Source organism: Lagenorhynchus albirostris, chromosome 12, assembly GCF_949774975.1.
Source record: "Lagenorhynchus albirostris chromosome 12, mLagAlb1.1, whole genome shotgun sequence".
Taxonomy (NCBI): domain Eukaryota; kingdom Metazoa; phylum Chordata; class Mammalia; order Artiodactyla; family Delphinidae; genus Lagenorhynchus; species Lagenorhynchus albirostris.
The window spans coordinates 29,952,299-29,969,867 of record NC_083106.1 but is presented as its reverse complement, the minus strand read 5'-3'; the positions used below and the strand labels follow the sequence as shown (position 1 = coordinate 29,969,867).

The following is a 17,569-nucleotide window of genomic DNA, read 5'->3' as shown; positions in this document are numbered from 1 at the left end:
AAAAACTAGGAACATTAATCAATGACATTAGAAGTCGGGACACTGGTTACATCTGGAGAGTATGGAGGGGGCTCTAAGCATGAGAAGGGCTTCAGGGGGCTGGTAATATTCTATTTCCTGACATGTGTGGTGCTGTAACATAACTCACTGAGCTATATACTAATAATTGGTATACAACTCAATATATATAATATGCTTCTATTTTTTTTAAGTTAAAAAAAAAACAATGTTTAATTATGTGATGGATTTCAATATATTTATCTGCTTCCTTCAAAAACACGAGTTCTTTCTGTGTGTTCCGTGTGTCCCAAATCCATTTTTCTGTATTGTGTGTGTCTATTCCAGGATGAAGGGCCCCTGTGAAATACCCTACTCTGGTTCACCTCATATAATAGGCTCAGCATTTTCAACCCACAGAGGCTTGCTTATCCTTGTCCTATATGTCACAGGTAGGAGCCTGTCTCCAAAAAAAATACAGACGGATGTTAAAGGGTAAATGAAGGGGATATGGGGATGTATGTATGCATAAAGTTGATTCACTTTGTTATACAGCAGAAACCAACACAACGTTCTAAAGCAATTATACTCCAGTAAAGATGTTAAAAAAAAAAAAAAGGTAAATGAGTGTATATCTCCTTTCCACATACTGCTAATGAAAATGGTACTTAAAAAAAAAACCTTGAGAACTAAATCTGAAGTTTGAGAACTAAATCTAAGCATGTCTTTGATGCACTATGATCTTCTAGACCTTGGATAACAATCAGTTTTATTTAGATGTCGACTCCAGTCTATTGGGAATGGTTGCCTGGAGCACTGTGTTGAGAAAGATTTAATGCTGTGTTAGGGCCAGTGACAGAGAATACTGTCAACGCCCGGGCAAAGGATGGAGCACAGACACCTTGCCGACTCAGAGTCAACAGAACACTTTCTCCCCTAGGATAAAAATAGTTTCTTAACTGTTTTAAATGCTCCACAGAGAAATCTCTAATAAAGTTCTAATTTATAACATTTGTTTATTACTTATACTTAGAAAGTGATATTATTTAATACAATTTTACTTCTAATATATTTTACATTTATGTATTTATAGTATTTAAATATTTTATGTTTAATATATATTACATTATTGTAATGTGGTTTAAATACTTCACAAGTAAAGTAAATCAATAAGACTATAGGTTATTTTTTTAACAAAAAGTAGTTTAACAGGAAAACAAAACCACTTAAGTTTAAAAACATTTTGTTTCATCTATCCTACTCTTTGCAAAACAGAACTGCCAGAATACTATTTTAAAAACTCACAAAATTCCAGTCTTACTAAATGTTATTCTTGGGTTCCTCCAAGAATCAAAAATCTTTTGATTGCTATTTTTGGTATAAATTAAACCATACAACTCAATATATTTTTGGTATAAATTAAACCATACAACTCAATATTTTACAAGTTTTTGTTGATCTTAATCAAAGCTAAAATGAAAATAAACTTTTCCCACTGCAGTACTCTGGAAGACTTTAGCTTTAGCTGAACAGATGCACATATTCTAAGTCCAAGGGGATTACCTTACTTACAGCACCTTCTCATTAGATTTCTTTTGTAAAATTAGATAATTTGTGCTGACACAAATTCAAAAGATGCAAATGCAGTGTGAAAAGAAGCACCTAATGTGGTGCAAAGTACCATCTTATTCAATCACATCCAGTATTATTAGCATTACCAGATGTAGAAAAAAGTGAACTGAAATTTCACACTTCTCCCTTTCACTTCCATGTGATTTCTGCATAGCCCTTATCAGTAATGCACACTGGATGGTAGGTTAGATTTTTAGCAATAACTTGCTCTACCGAAATCTAAACTTCCCATCATTTAAACATTGAATCTTAGAATTAAAAATATACACCATGATGACTGGTTTCACTAAATTCATGAACCCAAACCTCAAATGAGTAATCAAACTGCCACACAACACTTCTCTGCTTCTGTTTCCCTGGTACATCCATTCTCTCAACTGTCAAAACTACAAGTAATGCACCTTCTCTTCTTTCCATAAACTTCTAACAACTTTCCCTCCCATTCTCTATCTGATGCCTTTGCCTATTTTATTTAGAAACACTCAGACAGACACTTTCCATCTTTACCCATCACACTCTGCACCAAATCTGTACAGTAGATAAAAGGCAAACCACTCATTAGTGGTCTATTCCCCATCGCCTCTCACCTTCAAAGACAATTCTTTTGCAAGTATACTCTCACTAGAGTCTCTCTTTTGTAGTGGAAAAAATGTACCTTTTCTTTGACCCTCTTCCTATTTCCATGGTAGAATCTACTAGTTGCCTCCTAAATACTGATTTCTCCTTTCTCTCTCAAGTGGAGCAGTCCCCATTTTTAGTGAGCACATTGCAATACAGCTAAAAGATGCCTTCAGCTTTCCTAGCAGTGGATGTAGCCATGTGACTGTCTAAATTCTGGTCAAGGGGCTTCCCTGGTGGCGCAGTGGTTGACAGTTCGCCTGCCGATGCAGGGGACACGGGTTCGTGCCCCGGTCCGGGAAGATCCCACATGCCGCGGAGCGGCTGGGCCCGTACGCCATGGCCACTGAGCCTGTGCATCTGGAGCCTGTGCTCTGCAACGGAAGAGGCCACAACAGTGAGAAGCCCACATATCGCAAAAAAAAAAACAAATAAAAATAAAAAGAAATAAATTCTGGTCAATAATATATGCAGAGGTGAGTAGGATGCTAAGAAGTCTCTTTAGATGGAAGAGGTCAGTCCTTCTGCCTCCTCTCCATCTACACTTGGAACGTGGATAGGAAACCACCTTTTTTTTTTCTTTTTTTGAATTATCAAAATTTGTGAACCATCTTTTTTTTTTTAATTAAAAAAATATATATTTTTACCTTTTGACCCCCCCACTTCACCCATTTCTCCCACCCCCTACCCCTGACAACCACCAATCTGTTCTCCATACCTATGAACTTAGTTTTTCTGGTTTGGGGTTTTTTTTAGATTCCACGTATAAGAAAGATTATATGTTATTTGCCTTTCTCTGACTTATTTCACGTAACACAATGCCCTTGAGGTCTAATCATGTTATCGCAAATGGCAAGATTTCTTTCTTTTTCTTTTAATGGCTGAATAATATTCCATTGTGTATATCTATCTATCTGTCTACCCACCCACCCACCACATCTTCTTTATCCATTCATCTATCCATGGACTCTTAGGTAGCTTCCATATCTTGGCTATTGTAAATAATGCTGTAATGAACATGGGAGTGCAGATACGTTTTCAATCTAGTATTTTTGTTTTCTTTGGATAAAAACCCAGGAAGAGTACTGCTGGATTGTATGGTAATTCTACTTTTAATTTTTTGAGGAATCTCCAACACTGTTTTCCATAGTGGCTGAACCAATTTACATTCCCAACGACAGTGCACAAGTGTTCCCTTTTCTCCACATCCTCACCAAACCTGTTATTTCTTATCTTTTTGGTTTACTTTGTTGTGCAGAAACTTTTTAGTTTGATGTAGTCCTACTTGTTTATTTTTGCTTTTGTTGCCTTCACTTTTGTTATCAGATTCAAAAAATTATTGCCAAGATCTATGTCAAGGAGCTTACCACCTATGTTTTCTTCTAGGAGTTGTATGGTTTCAGGTCTTATGTTCAAGTCTAATCCATTTTGAGTTAATTTTGTGTATAGTGTCAGACAGTGGTCCCGTTTCATTCTTTTCCACGTGGCTGTCCAGTTTTCCCAACATGATTTATTGAAGAGACTATCCTTTTTCTATTGTATATTCTTGGTTTTGCTGTAAATTAACTGATGATATATACATGGGTTTATTTCGGGGCTCTCTATTCTGTTTCATTGATCTATGTGTCTGTCTTTAATGCCAATACCACACTGTTTTAATTGCTATAGCTTTGTAATAGAGTTTAAAATCAGAGAGGGTGATGACTCCAGCTTTGTTCTTTTTCTTCAAGATTGCTTTGGCTATTCAGGGTCTTTTGCAGTTCCATACAAATTTTAAGACTGTTTATTCTGTGAAAAATACCACTGTAATTTTGATAGGGATTGCACTGAATTTATAAATTGCTGTGGGTAGTATGGACATAATATTAATTCTTCTGATCCATGAGCATGGAATATCTTTTCATATCTTTTCATTTATCTTTCCATGAGCATGGAATGTCTTCTTCAATTTATTTCCTTAATGTCTGATAGTTTTCAGTATACAACCTTGGTTAAATTTATTCCTTTCTCATACAATTATAAATGGGATTTTCTTAATTTCTCTTTCTGATAGTTTGTTATTAGTGTAGAGAAACACAACAGATTTTGAGTACTGATTTTGTAACCTGCAACATTACTAAATTTGTTTATTAGTTCTACCAGTTTTTTGATGGAGTCTTCAGGGTTTTCCATATAATATCATGTCCTCTACAAATAGTGACAGTTTTACTTCTTCCTTTCCAGTTTGGATGCCTTTTATTTATTTTTCTTGCCTAAATGCTCTTTCTAGGACTTCCAATATTTCTGAATGAAAGTGGCAATAATGGGCATCCTTATCTTGTTCCTGATCTTAGAGGAAAAGCTTTTAGCTTTTCACCACTGAATATGATATTAGCTGCAGGCCCATCACATATGACTGTTATTATGTTGAAGTATGTTCCCTCTATACCCATTTGGTTGAGAATTTTGATCATAAATGAATGTTAAATCTTGTCAAATGTTTTTTCTGTATCTACTGAAATGATCATATGATTTTTATCCTTCATTTTGTTAATGTGGTGTATGTATATCACATGGCCTGATTTGTGGTCGTTGAACCAGCTTTGCATCCCTGGCATATATCCAGGGATTTATTCTTTCAAAGACACCAGTTTGCCAGATCCCATTCTCTGCTTTCATCTCATTCAGTCTGTTGGCAGCATTAGACACATGATGCCTCACTCATTCTTGAAACACTCTTTGAATTTCTGGAAACCCAGCAGAGCCTGATTTTCTTCTTACCTCACTGGTCACTCCTTCCCTGACTATGGTGTCTTCCCCTGCTTTCCTGACTTCTACATTTTTTTAAATGCTCCAACACTCTTCTCTGAACTCTACTCACTCCTTTGTGATTATTTTAGACCTATGGTTTTAAATACCATTTATATTCTGATGACACTCTGATCTCCAAATTCACACACCTAAACTAGATGTTTGACACCTCCACTTAGATGTTTAAGACACCTCAAAATTTACTTGGCCAAAACAAAACTCTCCCCACATCTCCTGAACTATAGTTCTTCCCATCTTAGGACATACTCACCACCATCCACTTGGTTGCTCAAAGCAAAAACCATGAAGTCATCCTGGTCTCCCCTCTCCCTCTCACCCCACCCCCGTGCATCAGCAAGTCCTGCTGTCTGTGCCTCCACAGTACACCCATCACTTCTCTCCATCTCCCTTACTACCACCCTGGTGCAAGCCAACATCTCTCTCATCAGAGCCCTGCCATGGCCTGTGTGTTCTCCTTCTATTTCTTCAAAGTCTGTTTTCTAAGCAGCAGCCAAAGTAATCTTTTCAAAGTGCAGATCTGATTGTGTCTCTTCCCTGCCTCTTAGAACGAAATTTAAGCTCCACATGGCCTCCAAGGTTTTAGGTGACCTGATCGGCCTCCTCTCTGATTTCATCTCCTGCCACTCTTGCCTCAAGTGCTGTGCTTCGGCCACACTGGATTTTTCCTATTTTCTGAACACCCTAAGCTCTGGACTGCTTTTTAAAAATACCAGCTGTGGCCTCCATCTAAATGCTCTTTCCCAGTATTTTCTCACTACCAGCTCCTTCTCTTCCACATTCAGAGAACCACCTAAGATAAGGCAGCTTCTCCCTCATCACTTGCTCTCATCACATCACTCTCATTTTTTTTCTTCATAGGGAATTATGTTGTTCATTAAATGTTTAAACCATCAGTTTCTCCTCACACTGGAAACTACAGGAGAACAGGACCTTGTGGATCTTGTTTACTGCTCGATTCCCAGGGTCTGAAACAGTGACTAGCAAACAGCTGGTGCTCTATAAATTATTTGCTGAATGAATAAAGACTTAATATAAAAATGAAAAGTCATTTGTTTAACCATTATTCCAGTGTCTTAATTACAGACCTGAGAAATATCTCACCGCCGTATGCTGTTCACTTAGTAACAGGGATTGCACTGCTCCTGAGGCAGACAATTTTTTCCCTCAACAACTAGGATTATTCAAAGCCCCTTATTCCTTTCTCAAGCTGTTGCTTCCGTTCATCTGTGGAGGCCTCTGTGATCAAGTAGAGTACATTTCTCGTGTTTTAGACAAGACAGTTCTTCAAATATCCGAAGGTGGTGATTGTACCTTCTCAGAGTTAACAGTCCCAGTCTCCTTAACAGCTCTTCACAAGGCTGTTAAAAACAAGAGTTTCAGGTCTTATCATCACCCTCCCATGTACTCCAAGACTGCCCCAAACCACGATGTAGTCACACACTTAGCTATCAACTATGCCATGAATATGCAACTGTGGTCCAATCTACCTCATATCATCTGGCTGGTCTCATGAACTGATCTCTTTCTGAGAGAGTGTAACCTGACTGAAGTTAACGCTTCCTTCCTTCCAGTTCAAGCTCACACACCATCTCCAAGATACATCTCCATGTATCTTTCACACCACTAAGTGCACAAGGCTTCTGTAATCTCCATGCACTACAGTCATTCCTCATCTTCTTCCCAGAATTCCCGACACCGTTTAGCTTCCCCAACACAGGATACCTGCCCTATCCTACAGAAAAAGACTTCCTGGCCTCCTTTCTTGGGTAAAGGTCCTGATTTTCCACATGTGCAAATTAAAATTATAATTTTCACACAAGTAGCCTGAGGCAGACTAGCACTATTTCTAATCAGCAGCAAGGGAGCCACAAAAAGGAAAGGCCCTTTTGGCTACCATGGAAACAATTTGAAGCAGGAAGAGCAAGGTGGAGCCAGCCAACGCTGGTGCCCCAGGACAAACTGGAACAATCCTTGACGTACCAATCCTATAGACCCTACTGCGGACAAAGTGATACCTCTACGCTATCCCCCTCCTTGCTCCTCCAAGGACAGCCAAAGAAAACAGGAGCTGCCCCAAATCAGGATAAGGGTTATCCTACACTGCTGTGCAGGTCAGCACTTTCTTAGAACTATCTATAATCTAGTTTTACTCCCTCTGCCTCCAAAACAACTGATATCTCATTTCAGTCATTCAGGCAGAGTAATAATTGTTGGGAAGTTAATGATTAAAGAAACACAGTTGGTCATCTGAAAACATTTCAGATGTTCCACAGTGTGTTTAGCATTCTGGTAAAGAGAGTAGCCTTAATGAAGTAGGCTGAAGAATAAAACTATACATATTTAACACACTCTGAAAGAGTTCAGGCATGCCCAGAGGGCCAAAATACTGACCGCAAAATGACCGGAATAATCTAGGTATATGATTAGCTGTGATTCAGAAAGAAAAACTAAAAAACTCTATAGGTTCAAATCTGCTACAGGGATTTTTTTTTTAATTTCTTATATATATTCTGAGGAGTACTGATAGTGCTTGACAGTGCTTCCCAGTGCCAAACCTATGAGATTTCATCAAATCTCATTTATCTCATCTAGAACCTGACAGTTTTAATGCAAAGCTAAGTATCTATCCTTTTAAATCTTTCTTCCATTAATGAATGTTTATCAGGTGCCTGATACTCTACAGAAAAATGCAGTTAAGTGTTACCTCTTCTAATATAACTACTCCTTATCTTTACTCTATAGAGGTCTAGCCTTTTAAAATCTGCTCTTGGAGGAACACTAATTGTCCTTTTTTGAATCTCCACCAAGTTTCAATGAAGAATTGAAAACAAACAATGAAGTCAATTTAAAAACTCAACTCACAACATTGTGTGATCTTCTGGATGTTGGAAGAGATAAGCTGGGCCAGCTGGGCAGGGTCACCACCAATTCCTGGAGTGTAAGACATAGTTGATTTGCTTGTTCGCTAATTTCATCAGCTGTTCATGGGCTGTGCAGTTTTCTAAGCAGTCACCTAAATAACATAAAAGAAAAGTCACATAATTGCATTTTTAAAGTTACTGGCTTACACTTTCCAAATTGTCGATCTGGGAGGTTACAAGTACAAATCTGACGATCCTACTAGGGTTGAAATCTAGCTCACAAAAACACACTGTATGAGGAAGTGTTCCTCTTTCTTATTTATGTACTCTCTTGGGGGTGCTCTTCCATCTACATTCACAAATACACCTACACACAAATGAGTCTCACATCCACATCTCCGAGTCACACTCTTAACTCTCTTTAGTGTCTATATGCCTTTGAAGCTATAGGAACTCGCCAACTGCCCTTTTAGCTGCCAGTGGAACTGGCAACAGGAAATCTCTACTTTGGGGAAGACACTGAGCATTTGGGCCTGCTGCCAGGATCCAAATAAGATACTGCACATCCAGGGACCAAGAACTTTCCCACTCTATACAGAAGAAAGGTAAAGATCCACTCTTGCATCTACAGGACTAGCATCAACAGATCAGATCCCTTGCATCAGGACCACACAACCACACGATTAGCTGAGGCCTGCTCTCTCCCCCAAAGAGGGACTATAATCAGTCCTGTTGATTGCCACTTAGTATTGTAGCATTTCCCTCAACCCTCAAAACTCAAACAAGTCTGGTCTAAGCCTTCTCCTGTTTTCTTTTATGGTCTCCTTTTCCCCCCTTTAGAGAATCAACCAATCAGCTACAAACTACCAGTTTTCCTCATCCCTTTACTCAAGCGCCTAAATTTGAGAAAGTTCCTGCTGGTGAGATAACTAAGCTTCATTCATCCAAAGAGCTGCCACTGTTGGACTGGCTGGCATTTCCTTAGAGAAGGGGTGCAATGGCGATTCCCTCAGCTCAGTGCTGAGTGAAGAATGAAAAAAACCTGTGAATGATGGAAGAGAAAGAAAAATTCAACAAGATTAACTATAGCTAACTTATTATTTCCTAAGCATTGTGTTTAGGACTTTCACATTTTCTTAGTTGATTCTTCCACCAAGCTTATGAGGTAGGTACAACAATAATTATGATTTTTCAAATGAAGAAACTGAAGCATAATGAGAATAAGCAACATGTTTAATGTAAGAAAAGAGCTAAAATTTGAAACTAAATCTTAGAGTCTGTGTTTTGAAAACACAAAACCATCTTGTTACTTCCCTGTATAACAAAATTAAGGACAGGTCAGCCCACTCAATTTAGAAAAACCAAATTTATCACCTTTCTGCAGACTCTGTATGAAGTTTTGCTAAACTCACAAGGAAGATGAGGAATTCAGCTTGGGATAACTACATGCATGGATCAAGGTAACACTGCCGAACAGCTTACACCTCTTCTCTCTTATTCTGCTAACAGTGATATCTAAAATACAACAGTGGTTGGCTCTCCTGATGATGAGATATGAGAAATAAAGGATCCAAATAACTGACTGTACTTTAAAATATATGTATATAAACAGACAGATAGACAGCTAACTATAAACTGACTTAACAGTGTACGATCTTTGCACACAGGCTACATCAACCAAGTTATTCTGATGTCTGCTTTCCACATCAGTCTCCAGCACCTAGCCCAGGGCTAAGATGCACTAAAGTACTTTTGCTGTATACTTTGAAAGCCCATTCAGAATTCCTAGTTTTATTGCTCAGAATAACAGTGACTCATTATCTATACCTGCACTATCAAGTGTTCAGCTATCACACGTGTGGCCACTGGCTACGATAGCTCACGTATGGAACATTTCCATCACAGCAGAAAGTTCTATTGAACAGTGCTCACCAAAAATCTCAATAATTAGCCTGCTATGAGGATATAGAAACACTATAAAGAGAAAGACGGGAAGAGGGGATCAAGGTGCAATACTCATACTGAGAATCTTCTCAAGACTGTTTCTACAGAGCACAGATAAAAGAACAAAGGGAATTTTAAAAAGAAATCTTGAGTGTCAAACATTACCCCTAGTTGCTACTGGACACAGTGTAGAATCCTTAAGATTCCCATTAACATAAAGCTCATGCTCTATAAATCCTGTGTGGATAAAGCAACAGAAACAGTCAGTTTCACTTTCTTAATGGTGAGCACCAGCATAAAGCTCAGGACTTCCCTCCACCCTGTGCTCCAAAATGATAAGTTCCCAGAAGGGCAGGTTTTTTGTTTTCAGTTTTGATTTTTCTTTTTTTGGTCTATTTTGTGGACTGCTCTACTCTCAGCATCTGGATATACAATAGGTGCTTAATAAATATTTGTAGAATGAATAAATGTACCTATTTCCTAAGAACACACACCCAGTCTGAGGGTAAATATTACCATTTCTAAGACAGTGAACTCCAGGGCCTTCTTTCAGATCCAGGATGTCCCAGGCTTATCGCTGCCTTGGACTACTGCTTGCTGCCATTTCCTCTCCCTGCAGGGCGCTTCCCATGATCTCCATGTGACCTGCTCCGCTTCCCCAGCAAAGTCTCATCACGTGCTAGAGAAGCATTTCATATTCACTTTGATTTGAAGTGAGAAGTCACCACTCTGTCACTCTGCTGATCTAACCTACTGCATCATAGTACTAATCACCATTTAAAATGATCTAGTTCGTATATCATTTATTATCTATCCCTACCTCTGGAACATAAACATGAGAGAGACAAGGCTATCTTCTTTTTCTTTTTTTTTGAATTTTATCTTTTTTTTATACAGCAGGTTCTTATTAGTAATCTATTTTATACATATTAGTGTATATATGTCAATCCCAATCTCCCAATTCATCCCACCACCACCATCACCACCCCTGCTTTCCCCCTTGGTGTCCATACATTTGTTCTCTACATCTGTGTCTCTATTTCTGCACTGCAAACCAGTTAATCTGTACCATTTTTCTAGATTCCACATATATGTGTTAATATATGATATTTGTTTTTCTCTTTCTGACTTACTTCACTCTGTATGACAGTCTCTAGGTCCATCCATGTCTCTACAAATGACCCAATTTCATTCTTTTTTATGGCTAATATTTCATTGTATATATGTACCACATCTTCTTTATCCATTCATCTGTCAATGGGCATTTAAGTTGCTTCCGTGACCTGGTTATTGTAAATAGTGCTGCAGTGAACACTGGGGTGCCTGTGTCTTTTGAATTATGGTTTTCTCTGGATATATGCCCAGTAGTGGGATTGCTGGATCATATGGTAATTCTATTTTTAGTTTTTTAAGGAACCTCCATACTGTTCTCCATAGTGGCTGTATCAATTTACATTCCCACCAACAGTGCAAGAGGGTTCCCTTTTCTCCACACCCTCTCCAGCATTTGTTGTTTGTAGATTTTCTGATGATGCCCATTCTAACTGGTGTGAGGTGATACCTCATTGTAGTTTTGATTTACATTTCTCTAATGATTAGTGATGTTGAGCAGCTTTTCATGTGCCTCTTGGCCATCTGTATGTCTTCTTTGGAGAAAGGTCTATTTAGGTCTTCTGCCCATTTTTTGATTGGGTTTTTTTTTAATATTGAGCTTCATAAGCTGTTTATATACTTTGGAGATTAATCTAAGGCTATCTTCTTGTAGACTCCACAGTGCCAGGGACATAGATGTTCCATGAATGTGAGGGTGATCACTCTCCTAACAGACATGAGCATTCTCTACATAAACTACATTAACTGCATTCATTAGCTCAGCTCCTCCATCCATTAAACTATTATACTATTTGGGTTTAGTCCACAATACCGAGAATTATTTTTCACTCTTTCACACACACTAAACTTTCAAATTAAATAGAATTATGGCAAATCTTATTCAGACTTACTGCAGGTGTTTTATACAATTTCTCACCCAGCAGCACCTGGCTAAAGTTTGAGATCATAACCAAAATTAAGATTGACTTTGAGATCGGGAGCAAAAGTAAAATATCTGAAGAAAAATGTAGATGTTAATGAGTTCACATGGTATCATATTAACTCTGAAACTAGAGCATAATTCTTAACTAGTCACAAGTCTGAGACAACCTTCTCAAAGTGGCCTGCAAAGCAGAGGCGTGTCCACATCACAAGACACAGCTAAACACTGCTATCAGTCTCTGACCAGGAGGGATGATCAGGCCAACCCCCGAAGAAACGTCCACCTCCAATATTACTAAACAGTACAGCATTTCATAATCATTTCCTTTTCTTCCAGATCCCGAGCAAGCTTTAAATTATATATAATTATGGTCAGAATATGTTGATCTGAATTAAACAAAAATTAATGTATGTCTATAAGAACCAAGCAAATGTAAGAAACTTGAGAGTAAAAAAATATACAGCATTTGACGGGAAAGGCATTTTTGTTTTCTTTTTGTCTGAATTTAAAGGAAGTAACAACCTAAAAAACAAGAGGGGTGGGCTGAGGTGGGGTGGAGAGGCATCTTGGAATATTTTATGTAGCTGTAAAGGGCTTAATGCAAACCAACTAAGGACAGGTACTGAAAAGATCAAAGAAAAGTAGTGTGTCAAAGTCTCCAGGCCAAATAGAAAACCAACTACGATGAGCCTCCGAATAAACGTATACGGTTCCTCTACTATAGAAATATATATCTTCAGTTCTTCTATATTCGGGAGGAGAACTTTAAAGCACGTTTTCTAAATCCGGGCCTTAAAAAGAGGAAGAGGTCAATTCGTGTCCAGCATGAGGCAGAAGCTGTTCTCCTGAGCTGGGCCGGAGCGGCTCGGGCTCCAGCCCCGCCCCGGAGCGCTCAGCCCGCCGGTGCGCCTGAGCGAGAGCGGCCGGGGCGGCCGGGGGAGGCGGCGAGGCTGCGGCGCAGCCGGCGCAGGGCGGGCCGGGCTGACTAGGCCGGCGGCAGCAGCCGGACTGCACCGCGCACCCGCGCCGGCCCGGGGGGCGTGGGGAGGAGCGCGCTCCCGGCGCTGGGGCAGCGCCGGCCCTCCGACTCCCGAAAGCCTGCCGCGAAGCGCAGGGCGGCGGCCACCTGACAACGCGCACAAACAAGGTGGCGCGGCAGCCACGGGGACACGCGCTTTCGGGGCGCCCAGCCAGGGACACCCCCTCCAGAGACTCCTCTTACCCCGACGTCCTCGGCTTCCTTCTCCTTCTTTGGCCCCGGCCACCCAAGGGCCCCAGAGCCGCCAGCAACGAGCCTCAGCTGATGGGTGGAGGCGCTGGAACGCCCACTGCGCATGCTCTCAAGCCCTCCCTGGGAAGGAGGCGGGGATATCCCTCCTCTTATTGGCCAGCGGGGTTGAGTGACAGCGGCCCTTCCCCGCCCCCTCTGGTTCTAAGCTAAGGAATAGGGGTTCCAGCAAAACTGCAAGGGAGGTGTTCTTTGAGGCCTGACGTGTAGATGGTGAACGCCTTATCCTGCGTGTAAAAAACAAGAGGAGGGAATGGAGAGCAGCTGTTTTCTTTATCAGGTGATGCCGGCCTCCCTAGACTCGTGTCTTCAGCCCGCCCCATCAACTCACGCCTGTCTTGTTTCCTAACCCTTAACCTCAGTAGAACATATTCGCAAGTCCATTAAAAAATGTGAACGCAAATACGCAGTTCTAGCAGGAACAATGAGTGGAGTCATTTCCGTGTGCCCACTTAGTAACCGAGTTTTCGTAGCACACTCAAGTCATATGAAGCATCCTTGAATGGCAGGAAGTAGTTTCAACAGGATTTGAAAAGAGCAGAGAATGTTCTCATGATAAATATTCAAACATAAAGTAATTGTTAGATAAAAAGCATCAGTTGCTTCAGGTGAGAGAAATACCAAATTAATTAATTAGGCCTTTGTCTGTATTAAGGCAATAATATTTTCTGAAAGGATCATCAGGACATCAAAAGTCCAGATGGACTAAGATGGAAAAAAAAACTAAAACCAGAATATTTTGAATTGGTACCACATGAGCAAATTCTAGTTTGTTTGGAATTATACATACATATGTGCATAAGTGAGTGAGGTCAACCAACGATAAGAAACATAAGAGCCTCTCCATTTATTTTTCATTTTTCTACTTTTAAGAGAGAAATGGGAACAAGAAAATTTTTCTGTTTCGCATTTTTTCCAGAAGAAAACTGTGGTATAAGTGTGGTAATAAGCAACAACTTATACTCTGCGTCTGTGAAGAGGGGGCAAGAGAGAGATGGGCAGGCTGGCCAAACAGAAGGCACACACCCCATCGAAAGGGGCAGCATGATTCAGCTAGAGCCGATTGTGGACTTTTAGGAATAATTGGCCCAATGTGATCAAGTTATCTGTTTTGTCAAGATACAGTGTAAATTCTAATTTTTATGTGAAAAATCTTTTTTTCGGTATTCATAAGTTTTTATAAAACATTCTGTGATCAAATAATATACATATATCAGCCTTTGTAATAGGCGATAGTTTCAGCCATAGAGTATTAAAGCTGGAGAAAGCCTACCAGAAAAGCTACCTCTAATTCCTCATTTCACAGATGAAAAAGTCTGAAACCCAAAGAAATGTCATCAAAATCACACAAATAATTATGAGAAGCACAGATCCAGATGACCTAATTCAGAATCTTGATTTCTTCCTACCATATAATTCATTCAGCACATGTTCACTGGGAATCTGCCATGTGCCAGGGACTGCAACAGGCACTGCAGATATCAAGATGAGTAGGATATAGTATTTTCCCTCAGGTTGCTCAAAGAGTGAGATCCTTCCCAGAACACTGCAAGAGATGCTGTGATAAAGATTTGTACACAGCACAGAGGGAGCCCAGAGATGAGGACGACTTACTGTGGGATCAGGGACCATTCCAAAAGGGAAGTGTTAATAGAATCCTGAAAAATGTGTAAGACTTCACTGGGAAGACAAGATGGGAAAGGACATTCCAGCCAAAAGGAAGAACACATAAAACTTCATAAAATCACAGGCAAGTTCAAACTCTCAGGGATCTCTTCTAATTTTCATTAGACTAAAGCAGAGTGGGTGGAATGGAGGGGCATCAGACTAGAAAGTCAGGTGGAGTTTATATAATGAAAAGCCTGGATATCATGTTAAATGAATATCTAATAGGAGTTAAACTATGAAAGCAAAGGTGTGATGTCCTCATATTTCCATGCTCTGAAGAAACCTTTGGAGAATGGGCGAAAATAAAGGGAAATAAAAGTGAGAGAGAGTTTTGACCACTTAGGAGGCTGTTGCAATGGTAGCATCCCCCAATTAAGAATCTTCCCGATATCAGAGATATTGAAGGACTGTAGTAAGGCAAATACATTGGAGAAGAGGAGGTGAGGACTGCTTTGAGAAATATTTAAGAAGACTTGGAAATCAATTAGATATAGAGAATGAAAGAGATGACTCCTCTTTTTAAGACACAAAACTGAGCAGAACATGATGTAGCTGAGATCTAAGATTGCTGATAAAGCAATTGCAGTTTGAGGATGGAGATGGTGAAATGAGGGAGCAAAGTGACAGTAAGTTTAGCTTGGGATGTGTTGTTGTGTTGAAGACTCTGGGGAAGTGAGACTCAGAGATGTCCAGTGTCCTACAGGTACTTGAGAATGTGAGCTGGAGTTCCGGATAGAGTTCTGGTTGGAGTTACGGGAAGAGATGAGCTCACTGACCCTAAGGATGGGATGTTGTGGACTTTCTGTGTTTAAGGGAGGGCAGAGGAAGAAAAACCATGAAAAGGAGTAATCAGAGAGATAGGAAGTAAACCAGGAAGAGGTGTAGTAGAGAATGAAGGAAAACATTTCAAAAAAGAGGGAATGGTCTATGATAGCACATGTCACAGAAAGTTCAGGTAAATTGAGAACCGAAAGTTGTGCATTGGAGTTGGAAATTAGGAAGTGGTTGGCAAATTTAGGAACAGGCATTTCAGTCATTCAAGGAACTATCATGCAAATAATTTACATTTACGTAGTGTCTGCTGTGCTTTCCAAACATCCTATCATGTTTGATAGAATCCTGGGCTGTGAGAGGGGGCGTCACGAAGCACTGTTGAAGAACTGGAGGCTTGGTGGTCTCTTCAGGTCACCCTGCTAGTTACTGACTGAATGAGGACCAAAGCTCTGTTGTCTGAATCCTCCTCCTGGGCTCCTTCCAATTTTTCATGTTTCAAAATATAAGTGGATTTCTTCCAGGTCTTTTGAAAACTAGGAATAAGATTTCACTCCTTTGTATCCTTTGTATTCAAGTGAGAAAAAAAAAGGTATAGTTTAGGTAGCCCTGCAAAATTTAGAGGTACAGAGGATAAATGAATTCCAGAAGAGTTCCTGATATTTATGGCATCCCACCTGAGCATCAGCCTGCTTCTTAGTGAAACTTAGCCAGGTGCCTTGAACACAGCAGGAATCAAAAATTCTGCCAATTTAACAGGTGATCATTTCACTTCTCCCCAAACAAATCCTTTATACTTGCAAGAATTCCCTATGTCTGAAGGCTTGTGATTTGGATTTTTCAGAGCTAGTAATTTTGGGGATTTGGGTCTTCTTGGAAAGAATTCGAAAGGCAAATCAGAAGTAAGTCTTTGAGCGGGAATTGTTATCTGCATACTTGTGTCCTTATTAATATAAATACCACCTAAATAACGTCTGCCATGTAGGCTAGGGAACTCTTCACTGCTGTATCTCCAGTGTTTGGAATAGCAATTCTAGCAAATCGGAGACAATTGCCTGTTCACATTATAGCCCCTGAGCTAAAATATTTTTTAAAAGGCCCACCATGTGATCTTGTGGGACAGCCAGAGAAGTAAAAGACACAAAAAGGAAAAATACAAAAAGGCAAGGAATTTATTGATAAATGAGACGTACAAGTGTACCGGTGAAAGTTTTTGATTATAATGTACGGGAGAACCAAAGCTGTTTTAAGAAATCTGTGCTAGATTAAAAGGCAGTTTAGGAACTTCCCTGGCGGTCCAGTGGTTAAGACTCCACGCTTCCACTGCAGGGGGCCACGGGTTTGATCCCTGGTCGGGGAACTAACATCCCACGTGCTAATATTCCACATATTGAGCAGTGTGTCACCACTCTCCCAAAAAAAGTCAGCTTAAATTAATGTCTAATAAACTAGAGTTTGTTCCATTGTGCTTTGTTTTTAAGCACCTCTCATCTCCCTCTGCAGTCTGCTTGTTTTCTAAGACCACTCTGCCCCTAGCTATATGCCAAGCACAGAGCAGATTTTGCTCTCACTTTTAAACATAGAGCTAATAGGAATCCCACAGAAATCTTATATGGACCATCATAGCATGACGATTGGTCTGTTCATCTCTAATTTTACCTCCTACAATTATTATCGTTGTGTGCCCTCTTCTCTCTGTGTCCCAGTCCACTACAATACCTTCCTCATTGGCATCTGTACCTCCAGTTCTACTCAACGCATTATCCTCAAAGCCACCACTGAGTATTTGAAGCGCAAATCTGAAAACATCACTCCAGGCTTCATGCCATCACCATGATTGCCACATGCCCCCAAATGTACTTCTTAAAAATAAAAGTGCTGGGGCTGGTCAGGGGTGAAAGGTTGTGTAGATTGGGAGGAGGAATCATAGAAGGGCATCTATGG

The 17,569-nt window shown here is 40.0% G+C and overlaps 1 protein-coding gene across 4 annotated transcripts in view; it reads right to left on the bottom strand.

Moving 5' to 3' along the window:
• Nucleotides 1-13,232, bottom strand: part of STX7 (syntaxin 7) — a 51,915-nt gene extending 38,683 nt beyond the window's left edge. For all 4 annotated transcript variants that reach the window (XR_009543815.1, XR_009543814.1, XM_060167758.1 and 1 more), the window contains exons 1-2: nt 13,121-13,232; nt 7,921-8,071 (exon numbers count right to left, since the gene is read on the bottom strand). Coding sequence is in view for 2 of the 4 variants with exons in the window: in XM_060167758.1 (XP_060023741.1) it covers nt 7,921-8,005 (85 nt within the window). In the remaining 2 variants the exon portion in view is untranslated. The remainder of the gene's footprint in view (nt 1-7,920; nt 8,072-13,120) is intronic.
• Between the last annotated feature and the right edge of the window lie 4,337 nt (nt 13,233-17,569).